We start from the raw sequence: 22852 nt of genomic DNA on the forward strand, positions 1-22852 counted from the left end.
TGGTGAAGTGTCTGTTCTGGCTTTCTAGTTATCTGATCATTTTAAATATAGCTTGCTGTGAAAAGTTAGCGGCCAATGCATTTTTACATGTTTCTGTTTACAAGTTTTACTTGATGCCTTTATTTATTTATTACTAGAAAGCTTTACGCAATTTACCATTGTTATGCGTATGGTTGTTTCAGAGATATTTATTAATTCATGCGAGCCCTGTCTTCAACTCTGAGAGGAAAATACGCCGCGATAAGCAAACACCATTCCCGAGCAAAGATATTACGACTGATGTCAGCGCTATTTTTTTTTTCTCAGAGGCTCCTTTGATTGCTGAGCATTGGCTTGTAAGTACATTTTTGCCAGTCTGTTTGTAGCCCGATCACAGCCCACATAGTATGTTAAAGTTTGGCTAGTTTCGGGGGTCACAGTGAGCTTCTATGTCACTTATGAAAAGCACATTTTATAAACAGCAAGGTCAACAACCTGCATGTAACAAGGCTCCTTATTGAGCAGCCTCGGGATGCGGAGCACACCTTCTTGCTCAAACAGAAATCTGTGCAAATGTTTACACAGACCTTTTCTTTTAACAGACTTCCAGTTTTGTTTTGAGCAGCTAAGTGCAATTTGGGAAAACCGCAACATGATTTCGATCACAGATACGCCGCAATGTCTATATGTAAACAGAAAACGAGAATATAAGCGTATATGAATGTTACCATTAACACACTCCGCCTTGTTCATGCTTCCTATTCTTTTGCCGCTCGGCATTTCATTTGCTTTTTAATATTTTTTTACATACACATATTGACCACACACATCCGATAAGCTTCTAACCAACAAGCAACCATTCAGAAAATTCAGATCTGATGCTTTCAACCTGGGCTCAACATACAGAGGGCAGGACTGTGTGTTCAAGTGCTACAGTTTGGCAGATTTCATCACTTTAGCCCCTCACTCATTTTGACAAAAGCGTCTCTGTTGGAACGCACCTTACATATGTTCCTTATTTAGTCAAACCAAGTGAGCTGCTGATTGAGTGATTATAGAACAATAGGCTCCCTTATAAAAGTGCTCTGTCCTCCTCTTTTGGACCTAATCGCATGACTGATGTCGCCCCTTGGAGAGACGCATGCATTTACGTGTGGTCGTAATCATGATTGGCAGCTAGCACTTAACGGTCTACGCTTGAGTTTAAGAGAATAGCTCATTTAAAAAGGTAGATTTTTGTCATCATTTACTCACCCTCGCGCGAGGGCCATCGCTAGGCGTGCTGGACTGAATTTGCTATCTGACCCCCCATTTTGTCACAGAAAAGCACTTGACAAAAAAGTGCTGATTTTGAGCTAAACTGCTGTAAAGTTACTGCTAAATAATATTCTCATCATTTCCTCATCCTCATGTTGTTCCAAAAGAAGAATCTGTAGAATGTTACCAAACCATTTTGGTTAAACCCACGTCGCTCCAAACCTATGCGTTTCTTTTTGAACACAAGATGTTAATCGGATCAGATGTGCTGAAACATTAGACACATTTAGATCCGGACTTAAAACTCATTCCAACTGATGGCACTGTATTTTGCGTATAAACAGTTTCTTTTTCTATTTTTTTCCTATTGTGATTATTTTTAATTTTACTCCAGATTAATTTTATTTCATTTTACGTAAAGCTTTTCCTTGCTAAAGAAGATATTTTGAAGAGCATTGGTAATCATACAGTTGATGGCATGAGGGTAAAACAATATTCCGCGAGTGATCCAAGCGACTCCAGTCCAATCAAATGAAATCTGTGTTTTTGTTACTGAAATAATAATAAGGCATTTTTTAACTTCAAACTAATCAGGAGAACAATATGTTTAGATCAAGCACAGTTTATGTTCTAAACAAATGTTAGTTGATTTTAATATGATAGGACAATAGGATTTTTTCACTGTAAAAAAAGCATTATGATCTCATATATATACTCCTATTTTGGCCATAAATAACAGTTTAAAGTTAAAAAGTCTTAATGGTGGATTTGTTTACTTAGCTTTTAACTTCACAAGACTTTAATTGGTAGATTAGAGTTGTGTGGATTGTCTTTGGATGGCTGTGTTTTCTCAGCTGTTTGTTCTGCCAAATAGTGACTCACTTTATAGTTACAGGTGTATTTGTATGTAATCAGTTGAATTAAACAAGTGATTTGTAACTTCTACATTCCTGTAACTTCTTAATAATCAGTGCTATTATAATTTTATATTCATAATTATTGTACATCGGATCATTGTCTTTTTAACATTGTCTTTTTTCTGTTACTCGCTGGCGAAAAAGAAAATGGGTTATTATGTAACTACAAAGAAGTGATGGATTTTTTTTTTTTATTTGAATGAACAGACGCATTAAAATGCATGGAATGTCGTCGAGTCATAATCAAAACAAATGCTGTATTTGCAGCAATGCTGAACTAAAGCCAGCACCGGTTTTTAACCGTAAAAGGTGTTTGCCTTTTTGAAATCTTTCTTTCTTTCCTGATGCAGACTTTGTGCAGAATCATTCTTGTTGTCCACCTTCAAATGCAAGTGCTTTAATGAGTGCACGTGCATTAAAAAAACCACGAGCGCTCCAGTTTTTATTTCCTTTTATAAAATAAGCGATATTCCATTTAATATACAGAAAGTAGCTGGTGGGGTTGACACGTATAGGTATGTGAAACACGCAATGATCTCAGCTGTGGATAGAGGCTTTAATCAACTGTTGAACTGCAAGAATAATGTCAGGTCTGTTCCTGTGGATAAGGAAATACTGTTCTAGGTCTCCCCTTAAACGTTCACACACTTAAGCAAACACACATGCTTGCATAGGAACTGCGTCCGCTCTAAATTCCTTATGGGACGTGTGGAGTGGGTTGAATTCATGCAAAGACCATTTCAATTTGTGAAATCTACCCTTTAAAAAGTATGGTGGGTGGTGGGTTGTGGATAACGGCGACCCAATTCAGAATTTCTGGAATTCTGCTTGCATTATGATGGGGAATATTTTTTTAATTATTAATTTTAAATCTATTACTATTTCTTAATTGATCTTTTGGAGCGCTTTCGACTGAAAATCGTTCAGTCATTTTGAAAATAATAAAATATTTACATTACCATTATTAACTTTTATGGCTTGTGGGATGCAATTAAAGCTAATCAATTCTAAAGGACGTACATGTTTGTGTCTATTTAAATGACAGTAAATATGTGGGTGATGCATTAAACAGTGACAATTAACAGATTTAATGAGGCATGCGTAAGCTTTAAGGGAGGGGTGTAAATGGACACTATTGAGGGAGAGCTGGCGTCCTCCTCCTCAGCCCTGGGACTTACACGCTGCTCTAGAAACCTATGGCGTACAATGCACTGTTCAGTTCCAGTTGGAAAATAAATATGTTCTGCGCTGTCCAAAAATACCATGTGAAGGCGCTCCCTGTGAAAGAAAGCCTATTTCCAGACAGCAGGGAGCCACTGAGTGCAAAACATCTTGGGTCAGATTATGCTACATACAGCGGTAGCAAAAACTCATTCAGTCATTGGTCTATATCAGATTCAAACTCAAAGAAAAAACGCATTTCGTAAGTCAGTAAGACGTGTATTTATATATATGCCTGTAAAATTCAAAGGTGTGTAATGTCTTCCTAGATTGGAGGTGAGACAGTACTTTACCACTCCTCATTGTTCTCAGTAGGTAGTAGGGAAAGTAGGTAGTAGTCCAATGGCACCACACAGAATGACAGAAAGCACCTGGAGTGACAGCTGCCCTGAGGAATTCTGTTTCCTCACACAGGCTTGTGAAGAAGCTTTTGTATCTCTCCAGAGACCCGAGTTTTCTCTTCCTTTATAGAAACAAGATTGTCAGTGAGGAGAACGCCTGATGTCTTTCAATAGTTTGGCCTTTTTGATGAAAAGAGCCCTTCAGGACGGCCAAATGTCCACGGATCCCTGTAGGCTTCACTTGGAACGGTGCGTGTTGTCAACGTCAATCACCAAACGTCAGCTCGATTGCTTCAAATCTGATGAATACGCTGTCGCTAAGCTTGCAAGACTTCATACCTTCAATGCTCAAAGTCAGCTCTCCAGTCTACTCAAATTCTTCTGAAGCACGCCCACGCGAACTGCCGTGTAACAATAATTGAAATCATTTTTAATTGCTTTCTTTGAAGTTTGAAGATATATTTAGTATTCTGAGGGGGGTTCAAGGTAATGTGTCTCTTTAAAGGTGTCAAGGGACGTAGGTTAACCTGAGCAGGTTAACAAACCAAGGCAAATTTCAAACATACCTTTGCATCTCATTTCATACGCGCAAACTGCAGAATAAAAGCAATGAGGACAAAGCACTCGCACAAACTCACAGTAGGAACCTCCTCTTTGAAGTCCATTCCAAGCAGTTCAGTTACCGTTTTTAATCACCATCCAAAGGAAACAGAGAACGTCCCTCCCATCTAAACCTAAACTGAGTTTAATCGCCAGCTCATGATTGGTTCTCTCTGTAGGTCTGCTGTGTAATCGGTATGCTAATGATGGAGAGAAGGACAGTCGAGAAGATGTATTAGCATGCAAATCACACATTAAAGAATTTATTCAAATTAGATCTTAAATGTCATGCCGCAGCCCCCCTAAACTCTGACACAAAGCACACAGCGCTCTTTATTAGGTACTCTGTATTCTTATACCTATGTCTTGTGAGACATTACAAGGTTCTCAAATAGTGGCTCTATTCAATGGGATACGTTGTCATGTTCCTCTGAGAGGAAAGTTTAAGAGGAACAACGGGGTGGGCCAGGCTGCTGAATGAAGCCTTGTGTCTCTGCTTTCCACTCGTGTTAATGTTGCTGCTCCGGAGGACTAATTAATATGATGGATGTTTGTGACCAAGAGGCACAATATTTGAAAGCAGAACTTGGGATTTTGGGAAAACTGAGAAAAAAGGACACAGATCTTGAAATAAATCACTGATTTAGAATAAAATGTGCAGCACACAGAGCTGGTGTAATAGTTTACTCCGGTGGATTTTTACTTAAATTGATGAATATATAGGATCCAAATAAGGAAAATGTGCCATAAATTACTCATTCTCAGGCCATCCAAGATGTAGATGATTATGTTTCTGGATTTGGAAAAATTTAGCATTACATCACTTGCTCACCAACGGATCGGTGAATGGGTGCCGTCAGAATGAGAGTCCACACAGCTGATAAATTACTATAGACTAAGTAGTCCACAGGACTCAAGTCTATCAGTCTTAAAGTAAAAAGCTAATATGTAGCTTATAGGTGTAAGGTACAAAGATATAGGCTACCTTTTAGATTTTGTAATTTCATAAAATGAATAGCATACATTAAATGCAATATGTAGCCTAAGTGAACTGGAATTGTTACACTAATGCCGGTAACATTTTATTAATCTGCTAATTATTTTTAAGCAAAAGTGTGATGCGTTTAGAATTTTAATTCGAGGGACAAAATCCGTGTAAAGTTTTGAATAAGGTGTTTGAACCAAGCCAATATAGCACTGCATTATTCAAAAAGGAATATGACATCATATAAATATTAGCAAAAAGGCCGTCTTTGTTTCGTCCGATGATGTAGCTATTATTGCTCGACTCGAATGAAGAGGACCGTTGACACGTAAATATCGGCAAGATTTGCGCATGTAAGCCGCAAAAGTGTCGGAGGCTCTGTGCATAGGCAAATTACATCATGCGTGGAAATTTTATGTGCGCCTTCACTCCACCTCTCATTCCCTAGCCCCCCTTTTCAGCCCCTGTTCAGTTAAAGTATTTCCCCTGTGAACAGAGTTTCTTTCTGCTTCTCAATCTTCTGCCAGAAGCTCTGAACTTTACTTGCTCACGCGACACTTTTATTACGCGCGCGCCATCAGAGAGCCGGAAAGCATCTGCAATCAAGGAATATAGGAGTTCGAGAGGGACGCCGCATCATACAGGTGAAGTACGGCTTGGCTTTCTTTATGGTGATGGTTTCTCGCTGGCTATACAGGTGAGCGCTGTCACTGCAGATCTGGCTTAATTGCATGGAGCCAAATGTTCAGGGTGGATAATGGTTCAAATCCTGTGAGATCGCGCGCCAAAGGCTGTGAATCTCCTGTCATTCTTTGAAACTGTGCTGATGTTAAGCGCTAAAATGTCTGACAGAGTAAGGTGAATCAGATTTGGAAAGGTGAGCATTTGGAGCATTATAGGTGTTTTTGCTGGTTGTGGTTGACGAATGTTAATATGAATGGTAATAATCATAATAAATGTGAAAAATTGCCACAAATGACCGTTAGACAAACGTTACGTTTTAAATAACGACTGAGGGCGGTTTTGCAATAGGACCTACGTCAGATACCTTTGTCTTAACTGAGTTGAATTAAAGATCATTTTGTCATCTCATATAGTTATATGCTTATATTATATGATTAATTACAGAGAAACACGGTTTATAGTTTAATATCTTCTTTAGAGGCTGTTGTTTTACGTAGCTTTCCTGACCTGAAGTGACAAATAACTCTCAATTTAACTTTTAGAAAAAGTGTCCCTATACCCTTAAAAAAGGTAATATTATGTATCATTTATTAAGGCACAAATATTTTGCCTGTACAGAGACGTCCACTAAAAAGTTTTCTTTTATTATTTCTTCTGGATACCGTATTGCCTTAAAGTATCTGCTGAAGCTGCTATTGCAGATGAAATGTTCTGTCTTTAGCTCTTTCCAACATTGTCCAAAAGATGTTTTCCATTTAACTGATTCTTCCTACTCCTATAATGTCACTGGCTATGTGAAATGGCTCTATGAATGACAAGATCGTCGATGAAATGCATCAAAATGTATATGTTTCAACCATTGCATTGTTTGTGCCATGCTCACAAACTGTACATGATCAGGCATAGAAATAAAGCACACTGTAGTGACATATTAGTATGTTCATCTCACATACCGTATATTGTTGTTGACCCTTTGGCATCCACATGTTGTTCTAAGAGTTGCTTAAAAGTAATGTGAGCATATTCGGTGTCTGTAGGGATTATACTGAGTTTACCTGTTGCAATATTAAATGATGATGTCATTTAACTCGCACTATATGTGACTTACTGTACACTTATTATAGGAACAATGTTGTTTTTAAATCTCTGTTTCATGTGTTGTTTGCTGAGTTTTACAGGAACACGCACAGCTTTTAATGTTTAACGTTTGAGCAATGATTCATATTTTCATGAGCCTTTTATCTTTCTATGACCTTCTAAATCTTGAATAATTTCAATTTAAGCTTTAACTGGGACAAACGCTGCAGTTTAAGATGGACTTAAAAGGAGAAAAAAAAATTAAATCAACACATAAGCCATTAAGCCCTTTTCCCATGAAACCAACTTTGGCAACTGATTTTATCTTATCTGTCTTTTTCCTTTGTGCATTCTCTAAACACAGTCCAGAGCACTTTAACAAAAACACTGCACACATTTTCCAAATAGCTTAATTGTTTTTCAGTGCTTTTTATAAAATGACATAATACTTCAAAATAGATTTAACATAATTTGTTTTGCTATAGCAGTTCGAGGGAGCTCATACATTAAAAATGGCCTGTTGTCACAGAGTGTAAGCATGTATGCTTGCTTTCTTTTTTTTCGTGTTGTTTGCTTTACAAGATTAGATTCGGGTTGAACTAGAAGGAGAGGTGGGTGAGGACAAACTCGATATGGAATAGTGTAAAAAAAGCTCTAGTTTAACTAGCTATGAATAAACGGCTCTCTGCTCTAGCAGTATGTGTAGATAAGTCTATGCACGGGAAGCGCTGTTGAATGCTTTGCAGGAAGTCAAATAAATATAGCGTCACCTCTAAAACCGGGCCAACACTGGCAAAGATTTCTAAATGATGTATGAAGCAAGGGCAAACATTTAAAATTCCTTTTCCCCAATCTCTGTGAACTAGAAGAACAGCATATCTCTTTCTATCCATGCACGGCGGACATTCAGTAATTAACGGTAAATTAATCCCCAAACCGCCTGGTGCAGATACGACCAGCTTGTACTGGCATGAGAACTGTACTGTTGCTGTGGTAATTTTGGGAACGGAAAATTACATGTTGGTTTTCTCTTTCAAAAACCTCTTATTTTACCAAGCCTTTGTTATGAACTTGGAAAACCACATTTGCTCCATCTGATACAGTATATGCTGTCAGAATAAAATCTTTTAAGCGAAGCACAGTATAAAAGTCACCTTCTACTGGATGTTACGCTTAGTGTAATGGTTGTTGCTGAATATATATGCAAATATGATGGTCATAACGTTCTGTTAAACGTTTAGGTGAACGATGCTGTCCTTGCTTGTGCTGAGCTTGTGGGTCTTCTCAGCCACAGCGTCTTTCGATTACGTTTACACTGGTGCGTATTCACTGTGTAAATTACTAATTGAAATGGCTAATTATCTTGAAAAACCTCATAACCTGTATATGTTACCACAGAGCCTGAAAGCACACTGAGCGTCAGCATACCCAATGAGCTTCCTCTCCGGCCTCTGTTGGGTGACACATTAGTTCTGCCCTGCTACTTCCAGGACAACACAGTCAATGACCCCGGTGCCCCCACCATCGCCCCTTTGTCTCACCGGATCAAATGGAGCCTGGTCACCAAAGAAAAGACCACAAACCTCTTAGTGGCATCTGAAGGAGTAGTAAGCATCGACAAAAGGTATCTGGATAGGATCACCATGGTTCAGTACCCAATGACACCCACAGACGCCTCCATTAAGATCACTGAGCTCCATTCCAATGAATCAGGAGTGTACCGCTGTGAAGTTATGAACGGGATAGAGGACGGTCATGATATTGTTGACGTTCAAGTTCAAGGTACTGTTTGCGAGAATCCTTAAAGAAAATATATAAAGTTATATGTATGTGTGTGCTTTTTTTTTCTCTCAGAAATGTGCCATAGATGTACTTTTATTTTTGCTTAGGTATTGTTTTCCACTATCGTGCCATCACCACACGATATACCCTTAACTTTGAGAAGGCCAAGGCAGCCTGCATTCAAAACAGTGCAGTGATTGCTACTCCAGAGCAACTCCAAGCAGCTTACGATGAGGGTTTCCATCAGTGTGATGCTGGCTGGCTCGCAGATCAGACCGTCAGGTCGGTTACCTTTAATGTAAACAATCCTGTTAAATTGACTGTAAAACTGGCTGTGGTGTCCAGAAACTAAACTAGATGGCATGTGGGTGGATGTATATTTTACAAATTCTGCACATCACGTAATGTGAATAATATATATTAGTCTACTTGAAAACCTTGAAAATACACAGATAATAACAGAGGTAGTTCAATAAAAAGCCACATAATGTATTGTAAGTGGACAATGGTTTTATGTAAATGATGCACAGGACAAATTACATTAACTAGATAACAAACATTAACTAGATAACAGAAAGTATAACACAAAACACCCTAAAGGCCCGTTGAATGAAAATTAGCCTCCATACCAGCGTATGATGAAAAGAGTTACTTTACAGTTACTTTACCACTTTGACTTGGTCGCATCAAAGCTGTGTGGGAGCGGAGTCGGTGTGGGGGAAAACAGTCCTTTCCCCCTCATTGGAAAAGCCAGAAGTGTTTAACCAGAATAGTCTACATAAAATAATTTCTGCCATTCAATGGAACAAGACTTGTATTGGGTCGGACTCTCTGTATCTAAGAGACCGACCAAATACGACGATTAAATAATATTATGAAAATATCCCAACACGGTTACTGTAGGTAAACCATGGTAAAAACAAATTAAATGTTTTACACTAACCATAGTTTAAACCTTGTATTTGAACTGTGTATATAAAGGTTACAACTGGTGTTAAAAATGCCCCAAAACACAACATAGCCTACTTTTACTATTGTTGATTTTGGTAAGGGATGGGTATAATAGTATGTATGATCTAAATCATAAAAACCCAATATTAAGAATATACTGTATTTTTAAAATGTATAAGAAAAATGTGATGAAAGTACTGTCATTTGTTGTGGAATAAAGGTACCCTATTCATGATCCTCGTGAGGCTTGTTATGGAGACAAGTATGAACTTCCAGGAGTGAGGACATATGGATTAAGAGATACGAATGAGACGTATGACGTGTACTGCTTTGCTGAGAACATGACAGGTACTTGTTTGAGATGGCAAAGAACTAAATGCCTTCTTTGAAGAACATTGAAATGCTAAAAAACGTTCCATTTCATCTCACAGGAAAAGTGTTCCACACTACTGCTCCTAGCAAATTCACTTTTGAGGAGGCAGAAGCTGAGTGTGCGAAGCTGGGTGCCAAGTTGTCCACCACAGGACAGCTGTACCTGGCATGGAAGGGTGGTATGGATGTTTGTAATGCAGGCTGGCTGGCGGACCGGAGTGTCCGTTACCCCATCAACATCGCCCGACCGCAGTGTGGGGGTGGCCTGCTGGGAGTGCGTACCGTCTATCTGTTTCCCAATCAGACTGGCTACCCTCTCTCAGACTCCCGCTATGATGCATTTTGCTACTCTGGTACAAATATGTGTTATTTGATTGTCTTATTGGCGTTGATACACAATAACGTGTGTTCAATAGCTAGTGCTAATTGATCAGGTACTGACGGGTATATGTTGTTCATGTATTGTAATCTAGAAACGGGTGAAGAAGGTTCTGGGGTAGAAGAGCCCACAGAAGGCAGTGGTGTCCTGAGCGTGAGCACGATCACAGAAAGCCCCCAGGTCTTTTTAAAGCCCACCTCCACAGAAAGTGAACTACAAGGAAAAGTTGTAACATACAAGCCATCGGTGACCACTAGTGTCGAGTTCCCATATACTGCACTAAATATTTCCCAGATGCCCCTTTCACCACCCCCCAGCTCTGTGGACACTGTGGAAGGGGTCACTGATAGGACTGATCTCACCTCTGATTTATCCCATGTGAATGAAACTAAAGCTATCATGTCTGCGACAGGTATGTATCAGTATGAGAACAATACAGTAAAAATGGTAACACTTTACAATAAGGTGTCATTTGTTAATCAACAATACATTTAGTTTATGTTAGCTCACTAACTAATTAGTGCATTAACTAATGTTAACAAACAGAACTTCTGATTTTATTAATGCATTATCAAATGCTGAAATTAGCAAAAGCTAGTTAGTAAAATGCATATACGCTGTAGAAGTATTGTTTATTGTTTGTTCATGTTAACTAATTTTAACTAACGGACCTTATTGTAAAGTGTTACCATAAAAATGAATGTGAAGCTTTATTGTGTTTTTTTTTGTGATTGACATATGCATGTATTGACTGAATAATAACCATAATGCATGGTTAATGTTAATATGTTGATTATTATTTATTCTTTTTGTATCCCATTCATGGCAGTTTAATCATGGTGTTAAATCAGGAAAAAATCTTTTAAAAGTTTTTATGTATTGACATCAGTAACAATGTATTTACATCGCAGCCACAGTGAACAAAGATGCTGAATTAGACGAATACATTTAGTATATTAAAATGGAGTAACAGCTCCAACAGTAAAATCAAAACATTTTAAAAACTAGATTTTTTTAATCTAGCAGACAATGTAAATTGCATGTAAGAATCTTGCAATGGAGTAAATGTTTTTTTATTACAAAAAACGCAATTAAGCATTTCAGATGTTAAACATATTTAACTTAGATCAATTTGTTGACACCTATCGTTAATTAATTGTTACTAATTGCCTCTGCAGGGGTGGTCTTCCTTTATCGTGAAAGTTCCGGTCGTTATGCTTTTGACTTTGCCGAGGCTCAACTGGCATGTCAGAGCATTGGTGCAGTCATTGCCAGTGCCCAGCAACTGCAGGCAGCCTATGAGTCTGGTTACCATCAATGTGACGCCGGCTGGCTGTTAGATCAGACTGTCAGGTCCGATTCATTGCACAATTATAACATTATGGTGAAATGTTCAATTATGTGTTCAATTATATTTCAACTTTTGAAGTGTTTCATTTTATTTGATGAATTACAGTGTAGACTTACTGGAATTATCTGCCTCGTACTGCAAGAAAATCTGTTTTCAAATGTATGTAAATTACGGTTATGCAGGTATCCCATTGTGTCTCCACGTGAGAAATGCTCTGGTGATTTGGAACATGTTCCTGGTGTGAGGTCTTATGGACTACGTTCTGCTGATGAACGCTATGATGTATACTGCTATGTGGACAAATTACGGGGTAAGAGGCTCTACATAAATGCATATAAAATATATATATATATATATATATATATATATATATATATATAACTTTTATTTTACATTTCTTAGAGTGAAAGAAAACAAAAAAAAAAAATTAAATGCTGCATTCTCTCATGGAAAAAATAATAATTTTGAATCACTCTCCGTGTTCACATTTACAGGGGAAATTGTCTATGCAAGTTCATTCGAGGGATTCACTTATGGTGAGGCAGTGGCTTACTGCCAGAGTAAGAATGCCTCCTTAGCCTCCACAGGAGACCTATATGCTGCTTGGAAGCAGGGCTTTGATAAGTGCCGTGCTGGGTGGCTTCTTGACCGCAGTGTACGTTACTCCATCAATAACCCGCGGCAGCAGTGTGGTGGAGGAAAGGCTGGAGTTCACACAGTTTACAAGTTTCCCAACCAGACTGGCTCTCCTGACCTGCACTCCAAATTTGATGCATACTGCATTAAGGGTAAATGCATCTACAGTGTAGTTATATACAGGTCATACATTTTAGGTTCTTTTAAATGTAAAAGTCTTTAGATATATTCTTATTCTTTACATATTTGACCTTTTTTTCTACATATAGTGGATCTGGATCTGTCTCTGAATGAAAGTGAACCAAATATGACGGTGACAGAGGAAAATATAGTGAGCGTGACATCTCTCCCGGCTCTTCTCAAACCTGGTAATATATTGATACATATATGAGTCAGTAACAAAAAAAGACAGAAACAACTGCATAATTAATTTGAATAATCTGAATAATATGCAGAAAATATATTTTTGTGATATTTGATATTACATTTACTCATTTAGCAGACACAGTTTTAGCAATGTAGTCATAGAAATTCAGCTCATCATCAAACTCCAAAGTTTCTGGCTAATTTTGAAGGAGTTATGGTTGTTGAGCATGACTGGAAGGTGAAAGTGATGGGTGAAATGATGGGTTTGTTGAAACTACAAGTAGTTCTGTCTTAGCTAGGTTAAGTTGAAGGTGATGGTCCATCCTCCAGCAAGAAATTTTTGTTAGTCATGCTGAGATGTGAGCAGCTATCGTTGGATCATCAAGATGTTGATATTACTGAATGACAGAACCTAGTGATACCTTGTAGATAAAAGGGAGAGGAGTTGTCCAATAAATAATAAACCTCAGTTGTACATTTTAAAACATTCTCAGACCTCAGTGATGAAATGAAAAGGCATCATGCCACAGACTAAAAGGCTTCAGTCACTGGACAAAACGGTATTGTCATTCAGACTGAGAGGCTTCAGGGCTTCAAGTTTTAAAATACAATTTTAGATGGAAATTAGACCAACACCTTGATCGTGTTATGATCTTTTCTGTCAGGCACCGCTCAATATAAGCCAGTGTCACCATAAAATATTCTGTGGATCGTTTTTTTGAACTGATTCATTGAAACTACAATTGAAAGAACAAATCAAGAAATAAATCACTCTTCTAATCTAATTTTTGTAAACATGAGAGCGGCGAATTTAAATGAAAATGTAAAAATGAAAATAATAATGTTTTATCTTACAACTCTCGTAATCGCGACATTTAGTGAACGTAAGGGAGGCAAGTGCTTTTCTAATAGAAGATGACTGGAAAGGTTTTCTGCCTCGGACAGTCTAGAGAAGGATATGAAGGAGTTTATGTTTGCTGGTAAGACAATTTGTGGTGTGGAGTATTTTGCAATGAGGTTTGTAATTGTATTAATGAAGAATGGCAAACAATTTATTACATAAAATGCTTAAAATATATCTTAAAGTAATTCATAAATATTATTTGAGAAATCACAGCCAAATTGTCTGATCAGTGAACATTTAATGATATTTTATGAGGCTCTGGAAAGGTCCTCTTATTTCCGGATTAATTACATTTTCCGGATGTTTATCATCTTCATTTTCTGACTCCTCCCAAAATGTCAGGATCACCCAACAATGGAAATGTACACTCATCTGGTACCATCATCTGACCCCAAACTTGTATGACTTTCTTTCTTCTGAGAAAAACAAAAGAAGATATTTTAAAGAATGTTGGTAACCATAATTGCCTTATATTTTATAGACCAAAAGCAGAGATTTCAAAATAAAATCATACAGATCTATTATTACATGAGGGTGAGTAAATGATGTCAGAATTTAGAATTTAGTAGAACTTTAGAATTTAGTAGAACTATCCCATGTATTTTTTTATATATTCTAGTGTTGATTTTGAAGTGTTCATTTATTAGAATCTATAGTATCTTAGATTCTGTGTGTATCTGTGTTTCCTCAGAAGAAGCTACTACTACTACTATCTCTGAGGAACACTCTGAATCTGGTGCATCTGGGGACAGTGGCATCGATAATCAGTTGAGCAGTGGGAGCGGGGATCAGCCGAGTGGGTCACCTGCTTCAAGCGGAGACTCTTCTGGAGCTAGTGGCACCGATGATCTGTTAAGCAGTGGAAGCGGAGACCAGCCGAGTGGCTCACCTGTTTCAAGTGGCGACACTTCTGGGGCCAGTGGCTTTGACAGTCTGTCAGGCAGTGGAAGCGGGGATCAGCCGAGTGGGTCACCTGTTTCAAGTGGAGACTCTTCTGGGGTCAGTGCCATTGACAGTCTGTCAGGCAGTGGAAGTGGGGATCATCTGAGTGGGTCATTTGTTTCAAGTGGAGATTCTTCTGCAATCAGTGGCACTGATGATCTTTTCAGCAGTGGAAGCGGAGATCAGCTGAGTGGGTCTTTTGTTACAAGTGGAGACTCCTCTGTGGCCAGTGGGAGTGGGGATCTGCCAAGTGGGTCTGGAGGTTCTTCAGGATCTGGCAGTGGCTTAGATATCCTAGTGACCTTTTCAGGAAGTGACTCCATTTTATCAGGAGTTGGATCAGCTTCAGAAAGACCAGAGGAAGCTGGGGAAGCAGGCCCAGAGATCCTCACCTTTCCCTTTGGTCAGGGCTCAGGGCTCTTTGGATTGGACACCTCTGGATCTGGATCAGGAAGTGGGTCAGGATATAGCTCTGAAGAGAGTGGATCTACCTCCGATTTTTCCAGCAGCTCAGGAGAAAGCGATGAGAGTGGAGACCTTTCTGGCATCTCCTCAGGATCAGGTTCTAGTGAGGAATCCTCAGGATTCAGCGGCTTCCCATCAGGATTTTTTCCCTCTGGAGGATCCAGTAGCATTTCATTTATTGATGGCAGTGGTGACATCATGGTGGAAAACCCTTGGGTGCAGGTGTCCACTGCTCAAGAGCTGGAGAGAAGCCATGTGGATTTCAGTGGTTCAGGACATATCTCAGGGTCTGGGGTGAGCATTGATATCTCTGGGATGAGTGGTGATACCTCTGGGATGAGTGGTGATATCTCTGGGATGAGTGGTGATATCTCTGGGATGAGCGGTGATATCTCTGGGATGAGCGGTGATATCTCTGGGATGAGTGGTGATGCATCTGGAGTTAGCGGTGTCCGCAGTAGCTCTGGAAATGGTTTAGAGTTTTCTAGTCTGACATTTTTGGGATCGGGCTTCATTGATCTAACAGAGCAACCTCATGAGCAGGAAGCTTCTGGACTTTTGCTGTTTGGGTCTGGTGAGGGAAGTGGATTTACATCTGGAGGCTATGCCATTGAATCAGGGGAAAGATCAGGGGAATCAGCTAGTGGTGATATCATCTTCTTCTCCAATAATGGAATGGTGGAAATGTCCAACAAGCCCTTCCAAGGCATGGAGCTAGGACGGGGGGAGGTGGAGTACAGTGGCACCGTCAGGTTGTCCTCAGGGAGTGGAGAGGGTCAAAGTGCCTTTGCTAGTGGACAAGAACATGAATGGATCCCAGTTACTGAAAATACAGCAACAGTAATCACCACTGATACTCCTTTAGATGTACTACATGCTCAAGGGCCATCTGGCCTGTACAGTGATGCTGCAGGACCTCCATTGTCAGAACCAGAGGGAATCCTGAGTAAACTTGACACTTTTACTTCTGCAGCTTTGTCTTCCACCACAGAACCTACTTCTTTACAGAGCCCATTTGTCACGGAAGGACTTGTTGGAAATGGTGAGATTCCTTTTGCATAAAATTTGTTAAAATACAGAACAAAGATACATGACAAGTTTCTTATACGTTACTGTATAGTATTAATGATTTTTTATGTATCATATATAACATTTTTCATATTGCCTATTTGTTATCATTCACAGCATGAAAGTAATGGTGGCTCATTTGTAGATTTTCAACTCTTGAGAAAAAAAATCCTTTTTATTATGGTTTTTCATTGTGCCTTTTGCTCTGTTTCTTTCTCAAAAATCATAATAGCTTCTCTTAACCCGTGTGAACCCAACCCTTGCGGAGCTGGGGTGTGTTTGGTGAAGGATGGAGTCAGCATTTGTCACTGTCCACCTGGACTGCATGGAAAAGAGTGCCAGTTTGGTGAGTCAGATTGAATTGACTCAGTTATTGAATCATTCACATAATATTGGACCTTTTTATAAACATTCTTATTATTAATAGCCATCCTGTTTAGCTTTAACAGCTGTTGCTGCTTTTTAGGCTCCTAGTTGGGTTCAAATGAATCAAATTATTATCTCTAAGTGTCTCACTGTTTTGCATTTTCTTTTCAGTTTGCTCTTGCCTGATTAATGTCCTTACAGTCCATTTTACAGGTTATGTGGCATGTGTGTGTGGTTAAGTACTTCTCAACCTACTCAGCTCTTGTGTCCTGATGTCTTTTCAGTGACTGTTCACCTGTGTTGTTTTTGTTCAGCTGTGCCTTTGCTGCAGTCTGGTTTAATCAGCACGCCTGCTAACACCTGGTACATGCTCATACTTCTTGTCCATCTTCATATGAATCTGAACTCAAAATTCTGCTTCCGTTTCTAGTACTGTAAGATTGCTCATCTGCTCACCACGTGGTGAGAGGCTAATAACTGATCCCAGGTCAGCACTCCTACAGCGACTGCAACTGACTCTGATCTCTCCTTCAATTTACCACAATTTACTGAGTGTCTCTTCTCAGCTTATCTAAATATTGATGGTATAATTATGCAAGAGATTAATTTCGAAGCAGCTTCAAGAGTTCTGATTCAATGATTCTCTCTGCCAAGCTTGGCCTTCCTCAGGGCATCTTCATAGTAGTCAGCTTTAATTGCTAAACGTTTATTTGCAGAGGTTGATGTTTGCCATTCAAACCCTTGCGCCAATGGAGCCACCTGTGTGGAGGTGGAGGAGAGTTTCAAATGCTTATGTCTGCCCAGCTACGAAGGAGTCCGCTGTGAGATTGGTATGAGGCTGCTTCAGCTAATTCTACTAACGGTCTTTCAAAAACAACCTTAAAGGTGACACACAGCTAGATGTTGCTGTAGTGGAATGAAAGTCCCTGGAAAAGGGACACCTATGTGTGTCAAGTAGGGATTGGTGAGGGGTGTTTGTGTGAGTTTTGCCTGTCCATATGGAAATCTGTTGCAATTAAACATCAGTGTCATTTAGGGTGCAAAGATGCACTTACTGTAAAAATATAGGACAAACTATAACCATTTAGCAAGACATGGAAAGCAAAGGCATTTAGACAGGAAAGGTCTGTGGTAAAAGAAAATGTTCATATTTTCCATCTAAGCAGCGACTAGAAATATCTCATTTGGATGTTTCTCTTGGCGTAATATCTGGAATATAATTGCAGGTCTTCTGGAATACTTTCACATGATTGTGGAAAATCACTTTATCTGATAAGCTGATATTATGCCACGTTAAAGGCATTTGTTGCTTAAAACACTGGTTTTAAACACTGAAAGATAAAGTGACTTTATCCAAATCCTCAGCACATTCCATCATACATTTGTTTCTTATTTGCCTGTATAGCAAGTATGAAAGGGATAGCTCACCCAAAGATGAAAATGTTGTCATTATTTACTCACCCTCATTTTGGTCCAAGCCCATAAGATTTCCATTTATCTTCTAATCACAAACTAAGATATTTTTAATGAGATTTCTGTGCCTCGGTTCATTCCACTAATTCTACAAAATGCATGAGAATCAGTGATGCTTTTTTTTAAATCATCAGTTAAGCTTCTGTTGACCTTATTTGAAAAGTACAATTTAGTCTGTTCATCCTGTCAAGCGGTTTTGTCTCTTCATGAGACTACTGCTTCATTGACATGGATTACTTTTATGATGTCTTTATGAACTTTTGGAATTGTCTAATTTGTAGATTTTTGATGGAGTGCCAAAAAATTCTCAGGTTTCTTAAAGATATCTTTGTTTTTGTGTATGGGTTTGCATAATGAGGAAGAATAAATAGAGACGGCATTTTTGGGTGAACTAACCTTTTAAACCTGCGTCAGGACTACACATCTTGCAATAGTGGTCTGAGAAGATATCTGGTGAAACAGTGGTAAATATGCCATGTGATGTTGCTTCAGATGTGAACAGCTGTGAGGAGAACTGGACTAAGTTTCAGGGCAACTGTTACTTGCATTTCTCCGAGAGAATGACGTGGCTGGAGGCTGAGCAGCAATGTCGAGACATAAACGCTCACCTGGTGAGCATTATCACTCCAGAGGAGCAGGCCTTCATCAACTGTGAGTGTGTGTCTGTGTGTTTAAGCTCCTAAATATCTGTGTTGTTCTTCTGATTACAATCACCTTCTTGTAACAGCATATGCACAAGACTATCAGTGGATTGGACTGAACGATAAAACGGTGGAAAATGACTTCCGTTGGTCAGATGGGACTCCGCTGGTAAGCCTGACTCTGACTCTGAGAAACTGCATCACCGTTTGATTGAGATACAGAATAATGCTTGATTTTTCTCTTCCTTTCCTTAGCAATATGAGAACTGGAGGCCTAACCAGCCTGACAATTATTTTAATTCTGGTGAAGACTGTGTTGTAATGATCTGGCATGAAAATGGCCAGTGGAATGACGTGCCTTGCAACTATCACTTACCTTTCACGTGCAAAACAGGTCCAGGTATGCTCACCACCAAACACATACAAATCGCATCACTAGTGATTCCCTCTCAATTGGACTTCCTCTTCTTCCAGTGACATGTGACCAACCTCCTAAAGTGGAGAATGCCAGGATGTTTGGCAATAAGAAAGATCGTTATCAGGTGAATTCTATAATCAGATACCAGTGCAGTGAAAACTTCACACAGCGCCACCTACCTGTGATCCGTTGTATGGCAGATGGACAGTGGGAGAAGCCTCAAGTGCAATGCATAGCCAGTAAGCTACTCAAGCATTACTGAAAACATCACAATTACCCTACCATTTGGTCTTGGTTAGTTTTTTTTTTATTTTTTTTATTATATTTTTAAATGTCTTATGCGCACCACTTATCATTATTTATTAGTAATACTGAAATATTAACATTTTAAATAACTGCTTTCGATTTTTACATATTTTAAAATGCTATTTATTACTGTTATGGCAAAGCAGTTTTTACTGCATTATCCTTCAGAAATCATTCTAATGAATTGCTGATGCTATTATCGATGTTGTAAATGGTTCTGTTGCTTACATTTGTTCATTTTTTTATAACAATGCAAATGTTTTTATTGTATATTTTGATCAATTAAAATTATCATTGATGAATAAATGTATATTCTTCAAAAAATTACTGATCCAAAATATTTTAAAGGCATAGTTCACCCAAAAATGAGTACCTCAGAATGTAATCAACGTAATGAGCATTGTTTACATTTAATATGCTTGTGCCCTCTACTAAACATAATCAATCTGATTGTCATTTTTGGGTAAACTAAACCTTTAAAGAGTTGAGAACAGCGTTGTAAATACAACTTAACCACTGATTTCTAGTTGTGTCCTCTTTGGAAGGTAGTTTCACTTTCACTATGACAAGCATCGTCTCCAGAACATGGCGTCAATAACAACACTGAATCAAGAATAATAGCCCCACTTTCTTTCTTTGTGTGCATATTTGGGCGGCGTTATAAAATAAACCCACACAATGACGTTAGAAAAGTAGATTTAGGGGGGTGTGAACTAGTAACAATTTTTTTAAGAATATCTTATTGGTTTTGAAACTTTAGTCTTTGCAATGTACGGCATCTTATCTATGCACTAGCAGCTTGTAACACTCCAAAGAGAAAGAAAAGCTTGAAATCGCATCATTTGACCCCTTTGAATTCTCACCCTCATATAGTAAACCAAAACCAAACCGTAAGACCTTAGTTCATCTTTAGAACATCAATTTTATTCTTAATCAGAGAGCATTCTGACCCTACATTTCTGTGCCTTGATTGTGGTAGGACCCTTGCTGTCTGTGTTCAAGTTCAAAATGCTCTCAGATTTATTAAAAAACATCTTAATTGGTGTTCTGAAGATGAACAAAGGTTACAAGTTTGGTACGACATGAGGGTGAGTAATTAATGCTTTAAAATATTCTATACATTACTATGCAAAAGGTACTAACATGATTTCTCTTGTTCGTATATTTATAGAGGTCAGATCCGGACTGCAAAAGGAATCTTCTGGTCATCACTCTCATAAATCTAATACAACAACATCGGAGAAACATCTCTAAGGAGATTTGAAGAGCAAGAGATTCATTTTTAAATCAGTACAAGTTTTATATTTATTTTCCAAGACACTGAATTATGAAGCATTTATGATTAAAAAGTGTTATTTTCAAGATAAGTGCCCATCTTGTATATCGCTGCCTCCTATACATCAGGTGTCAGTTTTTGGCCTTCAGCCATGATAGAGCAATTCATCTCGTCCCTTCAACAAAAGATCAGAGACCAAAAGATCAAAGACCAGCAGCATTCTTAAAGATGTCTGTAAATATGTGCAGGTTTTCCTTTTGTGAAGGGCTGGACGTGCCCAGTTTTTCCTTTCTGAAGGGCAATGAAATGATTTTTGTCTTTTTCTGCTAGTAAGCCAAATTTTAGGTACACACACTACATAAATGATGGGAGGAAATGTGAAGTATTATTTTCGTCTAGTTTGTGGAGAGGAGATGCAAACCTAAAACAAAAGCCTATAGCCATAAAAGACGTTTACAAAAAAATATAGTATTTATTTCTAATACCCAACCAGACAAATTGAGAAAGCAACTTGCACAAGGATGTCATTAATTTGTTATGTCTGAGTTGAAACCTAATGTGAAATGAGATCTATTTATTCCTCACAGCGTAACACATAGTACATCCATCTTTGACTGGGTGTGTCCGTCTTTTTCCTCACAAAAGCCATATGTAATTAAAGGAATAGTTTACTATTGAACTTTACTCATCCTCATGCCATCCATAAAGTTTATTTTTTCTGCATCGGAATAGATTTGGACAAATGTAGCATTGCATCCTGACTCACTGATCCTAAACCCGCTCTGAAACAGAGAAACAAGCTCATTTACATCTCAGATAGCCCGGAAGTGAGCGAATGTTCATTTGAAATAAACTATTCCTTTAAACATCAGACAGAGGTGGCCAAATCCAGTCAGATTATGAATGTAAACCCAACAATGAAAATGTACTTGTTTGTTAGACGTTACTGTGTCTGTCGCCCAAGACTGTGCAGGGCATAGTACTACATGGGGACAAGAATGACCCTGGATCAGCTAACAGCTTTTATTTTATAACAATAGTTCAGATAGGACTGTTAATGACAAGTGCCTTGTGAATATTTTACATTTTGCCTGTTTCTGTGATGAGACTGCTTACTTAGTACAAGGGGCTGTGCCTCTTTCATCCCAAAGGCAGCGGGAGCTCTCTTTTACACAGCATAGCTTTATTTTCATCTGATGCAGCTGAAATGACGAATGCAGCATGAACTGCAGAAAATGCACAAACATTTCTTGAAAAGCATTTTTTTTTCTCATGAATTGCAAGCGGTTTGTTACTGTGTGGCATAAAATCGTTTCTTTAGTTGAGATGGATGAGTGACCAAAGTCAACAGTGAAAACACGGGAAAATATGAGACGATACTGTCTTAGTGAGAATCTGTTGTCTTCTAGTAGCAGAATTTCAATTAATCCATGAATGTCGTCAGATGAACTTTGTGTTTGAATACCTGTATTACAGCAAATGCAACAACGTGCCATTAAAACATTCCATACATCATGTTTAAAACAGGACTGATTTGTTTGTTGGCTGGCAGCCTGTCATACAGAGCAGGAATGAAGGGCAAAGAGTACTCAGGTTATTCACAATGTACAGGCATGTAATGGAAAGGAAATGGTTTCTACCTCACCAGACCCAGTCTAGAATCTGTTTAAAGTGTTTTTAAACGGATAAAATGTTTACTCAATTGGGTGGAGTGGAAGAAATTTACTTCCTTGTGACTGAATGGACCCCTTTTAGGCTGTTTGTGATGTCCTAACCTGTTTCTCCCATGACGCCTAGTGAACCTTGTTATAGACTATGACGCCTAAAGCCTTCTGCCATCTTCTGGTTGATCTGAAGCATGACATCTTCTCTGGTAGATTTTTGCCGTCTACAAATGGCAGAATAAAGCATTTAGAAAACAGCACTGCGCCTTTAAACTTACAAATGATTTGTTTCATGTGAATTAACTAAATATTAAATCACTTAATTTTTTTTTAAATAACACTACTATTTTCCAAAATATCTGCTGCTAATAAAGATAATTATAAAAGATGTTTAAAATGTATTTTTAGGATAAAATACACATCCATTACTA

The 22852-nt window shown here is 38.5% G+C and overlaps 1 protein-coding gene across 4 annotated transcripts; it reads left to right on the plus strand.

Annotated features, from left to right (window-relative positions):
• The first annotated feature begins 5735 nt into the window (after positions 1-5735).
• acana (aggrecan a) lies at positions 5736-22272 on the plus strand. Of its 4 annotated transcripts, none has more exons than XM_043245515.1 (19): positions 5736-5944; positions 8303-8379; positions 8460-8843; positions 8951-9125; positions 10015-10142; positions 10226-10519; positions 10640-10957; positions 11724-11898; positions 12079-12206; positions 12391-12684; positions 12802-12900; positions 14494-16251; positions 16510-16623; positions 17360-17473; positions 18609-18767; positions 18844-18926; positions 19013-19157; positions 19232-19469; positions 20653-22272. In XM_043245515.1, exons 2-18 carry the CDS (start codon positions 8310-8312, stop codon positions 19435-19437), a joined length of 4644 nt encoding a protein of 1547 aa, XP_043101450.1. In that variant the 5' UTR covers positions 5736-5944; positions 8303-8309; the 3' UTR covers positions 19438-19469; positions 20653-22272. The 4 variants fall into 4 exon arrangements, with proteins under 4 accessions (XP_043101450.1, XP_043101448.1, XP_043101449.1 ...); XM_043245513.1 differs by having other exon boundaries at positions 19232-19414; XM_043245514.1 differs by having other exon boundaries at positions 14497-16251; positions 19232-19414.
• The last annotated feature ends 580 nt before the right edge of the window (positions 22273-22852 follow it).

This window comes from Puntigrus tetrazona, chromosome 7 (genome assembly GCF_018831695.1).
Source record: "Puntigrus tetrazona isolate hp1 chromosome 7, ASM1883169v1, whole genome shotgun sequence".
In the NCBI taxonomy this organism is placed as follows: domain Eukaryota; kingdom Metazoa; phylum Chordata; class Actinopteri; order Cypriniformes; family Cyprinidae; genus Puntigrus; species Puntigrus tetrazona.

What these genes read in the sequence shown, in the direction of transcription:
- acana (XM_043245513.1), top strand. Translation starts at nt 8,310, where the DNA reads ATGCTGTCCTTGCTTGTGCTGAGCTTGTGGGTCTTCTCAGCCACAGCG. An exon ending in CTTTGCTGAGAACATGACAG is followed by an intron (nt 10,143 to 10,225) that starts GTACTTGTTTGA and finishes TTCATCTCACAG; the next exon opens with GAAAAGTGTTCCACACTACT. An exon ending in CTGTTAGATCAGACTGTCAG is followed by an intron (nt 11,899 to 12,078) that starts GTCCGATTCATT and finishes ACGGTTATGCAG; the next exon opens with GTATCCCATTGTGTCTCCAC.